Source organism: Sinocyclocheilus grahami, unplaced genomic scaffold, assembly GCF_001515645.1.
Source record: "Sinocyclocheilus grahami isolate Dianchi unplaced genomic scaffold, SAMN03320097.WGS_v1.1 scaffold181.1, whole genome shotgun sequence".
NCBI lineage: Eukaryota > Metazoa > Chordata > Actinopteri > Cypriniformes > Cyprinidae > Sinocyclocheilus > Sinocyclocheilus grahami.
In genome coordinates this window covers 6,168-10,490 of record NW_015505360.1, presented here as the reverse complement: position 1 = coordinate 10,490, position 4,323 = coordinate 6,168, and the positions used below count along the sequence as shown (strand labels likewise).

Below are 4,323 nucleotides of genomic sequence, written 5' to 3'. Positions count from 1 at the left end.
ACCTTTCCAAACATTAACCAGCTGGTTGGACGATCAATCTATGTTTCAGTCAGTCTATTAACAGAAAGTGGTAAGACTCAACAGATCTGTATGCACATGTTTACCTGCACGTGTGTGATTGTATGAGAAGCTAATGGTTTGTGTGTTTCAGGCAGTGAAATGGTGGAAGCAGAAAGGAGAGGCATTCAGATCGTGACGTCACCGTACACCATCCACTTCAAAAAAACACCACACTTCTTCAAACCTGGGATGCCCTTCGACGTCTCGGTAGCTGATTTTACTCAAACTCTATTCTGTAAAAGGAAGTGGCACTCATGTGCGAGATGCTGAAAAGCAGTGAGATGCGAGTATAATTTACATGACATTTACAACAGTTAAAAAGCAGCACAGACAAATGTTTTTTTAACAGTTTTGCAGTTAAAATTTAGAAAATGTGGAACAATTTCATTGTTTTTTGGTCTGGGTTCTATAAAAGATCTATGTAACAAATCCTGACCAAACACCTGCTGAAAATGTGGAAGTGGAGGTCAATCCTGGAGGGGTCAGAGGTCGAACAAGAGACAACGGCATTGCGAAGGTTACAGTCAACACTCCGAGAGGATCTTCAGCACTGGACATCACTGTAAGACCTGCCATCATAACAGCACTGATGTTCATTCAGTTTCACTGGTGATCTAGTGGAGAATAGATCAGTTAACAGATGTTAAACAATCAATAGAGCATATTGTACAAAGAACATCAGAAAACAATGTATTTATTCTTTCCAGGCAAAGACCAAAGATCCACAATTAAGAGACGGACAGCAGGCAGTGAGGAAGATGACGGCTCAGGCCTATGAGACCAAAGGCGGCTCCAACAACTACCTGTACATCGGCATTGATGCTGCTGAGCTTCAGATCGGTGATCCAATGAGAGTCTATCTGGGCACTGGACAAAGTCCAGGAGTCAGAGATCAAGACTTCACATACATGGTGATTGACAGTCATGTCAGGATTCAAGCAGAAATTATTGATTTAAGTAAAACTTGTGTATTGTTTTTGTTTAAAATTGAATCTTATGAATAAATGAATATCTCTATTTTCTCATCTGCCTCATTTTCAGATCTTGAGTAAAGGTCAGATTGTAAAAGCAGACAGGTTTAAGCGAAGAGGAGAATCACTAGTGATTCTGCCTGTGCCTGTAACCAAAGACATGGTGCCGTCCTTCCGCTTTGTGGCTTATTACCATGTGGGCTCGTCTGAGGTGGTGTCTGATTCAGTCTGGGTCGATGTGAAGGACACGTGCATGGGAAAGGTGGGTCAACCATCACAAGATGCAGCTTATGTGCCAACTAGGTCTGTTTTTCTGACACACCATCTCTTGTTTTAATAACAGCTCCAGATTGAGGTGAAGGAGAAGGAGAAGAGGAATACCTATAGCACAGGAGAAGAGGTCAAGCTGCAGATAACTGGAGATCCTGGAGCTAAAGTTGGTCTGGTGGTGGTTGACAAGGCTGTGCAAGTCCTTAACAAGAAGAGACTCACTCAGACTCAGGTGAAGGATCTTCTTCAGACTTCACAGTGCAACTTTTTGGCCTAACACAATGTAACTGGTGTTTTTTTTGCACCTCTAGATCTGGGACGTCATAGAGAAGCATGACACCGGCTGTACAGCAGGAGGTGGGAGGGACAGTATGGGGGTTTTCACTGATGCAGGTCTGATGTTTGCATCCAACTCTGCAGGAGGAACCAACACCAGAACAGGTTTTTTATTTTTTTTTATTTCTTTCATCTATCTATCTATCTATCTATCTATCTATCTATCTATCTATCTATCTATCTATCTATCTATCTATCTATCTCCCCCAAAAAACACACACACAATGCCACCATAATTGTGGTCAAGGTTTGCTTTAGTTGGGCTCTTGACCCTTATACTAATTCAAAGTAATTTGCTTCTAAGCGATTGCAATGTTGTTTCACAGCAAACATTTGTGCATTTGCTGAATCAAATCTTGAAGTAGCAGATGAGCTTAGACGTTCTGCATATAACTCATGATGAATGAACATCATAAAGTGGCCTCTCTTTGGTTTATTGATTGACATTCAGATATTACTGAACTGTGAAAAAAGAAAAAAAGTCCCACTAAACAAATGCCACTGTAATGCTTCGATATTGAAAAAAAGAAAACTGTATCACCGCAGGCTTTTAGACATGAACACTTATCATATGATCCTCAACAGTGGTGAAAATAATTTGTCATACTGCAGTGCATGATGGGAGTTTTTACTATGGTATTACCCAGCATGCATTGCAGCATGAAGCATTTTGTTGATTGTCACCATTGTTGAGATTCATAATCTGGTTCTTGATGTCTGTGTGTGTCTAAATAGCACTGGAGATCACATTTTTATATGCATTACAAAGCTTTAAAATCCATTCATAGTAACTATTGGAGCAGCACTTTATTTTACATGCTGTAGTTTCACAGGGTTGTTTATGCTAAACATATAACATTTTTTGATTGTAATCAGGTCAGCTCATAATAACTATCTCGTATAAACACTGCTAATAGCTGCTCGTTCTGCGTCACAACACCTCATGCATTGCTTTAAAGAAAGCTCTAACATAGAAGTCAAGGGTCGAGAGCTCAACTAAAACTAACACTGATCTCCATGATGGTGCAATAATTTTAACCAATAAAACATCAACATCTGATCCTCTGTAATTCTCAGTAACAGCAGGTGTTCATCACTAATGCACAATCATCATTTAATTAGTCACTTAATTATCTCATTAACTTTAACTCTTTGAGGACTTGGGATATGACTTGAAGACTTGCTTGTGACTTGAAAGTCCCAACTCTGGAACAAAGCAATTCCTGAGGATTATTGTTAGGGATGCAACTCTGGTCTGACAAAACTGATTGTTGGCTGATGACTGGTGATATACAGAACATGCCTTTAGTTCAAAACAAGTATTCTAAACGTTTTTTAAATTTTTATGTCCAATACACCACTTCACTATCATAATTTGTCATAAATAGGGAAGACTGCGTCAAGTTGTCACCAGATCCGTTACATTTAAATGTATTTAGCAGACATGAAGATTTTGAAGAGTGAGGGTTTGTGCCTCTATATAAAGGAATAAGCAGTGTGGGGGAGTAACGTCTCGGTTACGTATGGTAACCCTCGTTCCCTGAAGGAGGGAACAGAGACGTTACGTCGGATGACCGACGAATTGGGATCTCGATTAGAGAGACCAATCTACTTTGAGTGTAAACTAAACGAGCCAATGCACATTGGCATGCTGTTTTTGCATCCAGCTGCCGGCCCGGGAAAGCATAGCCATTATTTCTGGATCCGATTCAGGCATTGCTACAGTCCCGGAGGAGAGCAGCGCAGCCGAATCTTCCTCTCCAGAAAGCTCTGGCTCACCCTCCGATGCAGCGATCGACATCCTGTCGTTGGGAGGAGCGCCAAAGGATACGGCTGGTACGCTCCTTGTAGAGGGCCCAGCACGTTCCATTGGCAGCTCAACTGGCTGCGGAGTGCCTCAGACCGCCCGCACTACTGCCTGAAGTAGCCCCCTGACTGCCGCCATGAGGAGAACTAGATCAAGGCAGATGCAACGGAACTCCGCCCCTTGAGGAAACGGAGCTTGGCCCGCGACTCCGAGATGATCATCTTCCCGCAATGAGAAGATGACTCATCCACAAACGCCACCTCAGCGTGCTACATGCCCAGGCACCTGAGGCAGCGATCGTGACCATCACCCAGCGCCAGGTAACGACCGCATCCAGAAGCGCCCGGGTGATACGTTATCTATAGCAAGACCCACATCATCTTTATAAAGATGTAACGTCAAGTTTGCCACGCAATGTCGTCTTTAAAAAGACGGACCCGAAATTGCTCTTTTAGAGGAAAAATTTGCACAGGGGAGATAATCATCTGCAACACAAACAGGGGGTAGTGCAGCCTGATGTGTGCAACCCACTCGACACGGGAAACCACCACCGCTGAAGCACTGTACCACCAACACGAAGAGCTCTCCAAGAATGCGCTGAACTCGTTCAGTCTTCTTCTCTCAGTAGAGTAGTCAGGAGCAGAACGATGTGATCACTCAGCTCCGAAGCGAAAAGCTGAATATACACTGCATCTGCTGCCTACTTATACTCACGCTGTGATCAGCGGCAGCTGGATGCAATAATCGCATGCCAATGTGCATTGGCTCGTTTAGTTTACACTCGAAGTAGATTGGTCTTTCTAAGCGAAATCCCAATTTGTCGGTCATCCGACGTGACGTCGAGAGTGACCGACTGAAAGGGAACTAGTTACATGTAAC

General features: G+C 43.0%; 1 protein-coding gene across 1 annotated transcript in view; it reads left to right on the top strand.

Annotated features, from left to right (window-relative positions):
- LOC107594228 (complement C3-like) overlaps positions 1-1,786 on the top strand; it is a gene marked incomplete at its 3' end in the record, with an annotated part of 9,521 nt that extends 7,735 nt beyond the window's left edge. The window contains exons 11-15 of the mRNA XM_016284187.1: positions 476-622; positions 768-971; positions 1,102-1,293; positions 1,375-1,533; positions 1,613-1,786. Of these exons, the coding sequence (XP_016139673.1) occupies positions 476-622; positions 768-971; positions 1,102-1,293; positions 1,375-1,533; positions 1,613-1,786 (876 nt within the window). The remainder of the gene's footprint in view (positions 1-475; positions 623-767; positions 972-1,101; positions 1,294-1,374; positions 1,534-1,612) is intronic.
- Positions 1,787-4,323: the final 2,537 nt, after the last annotated feature.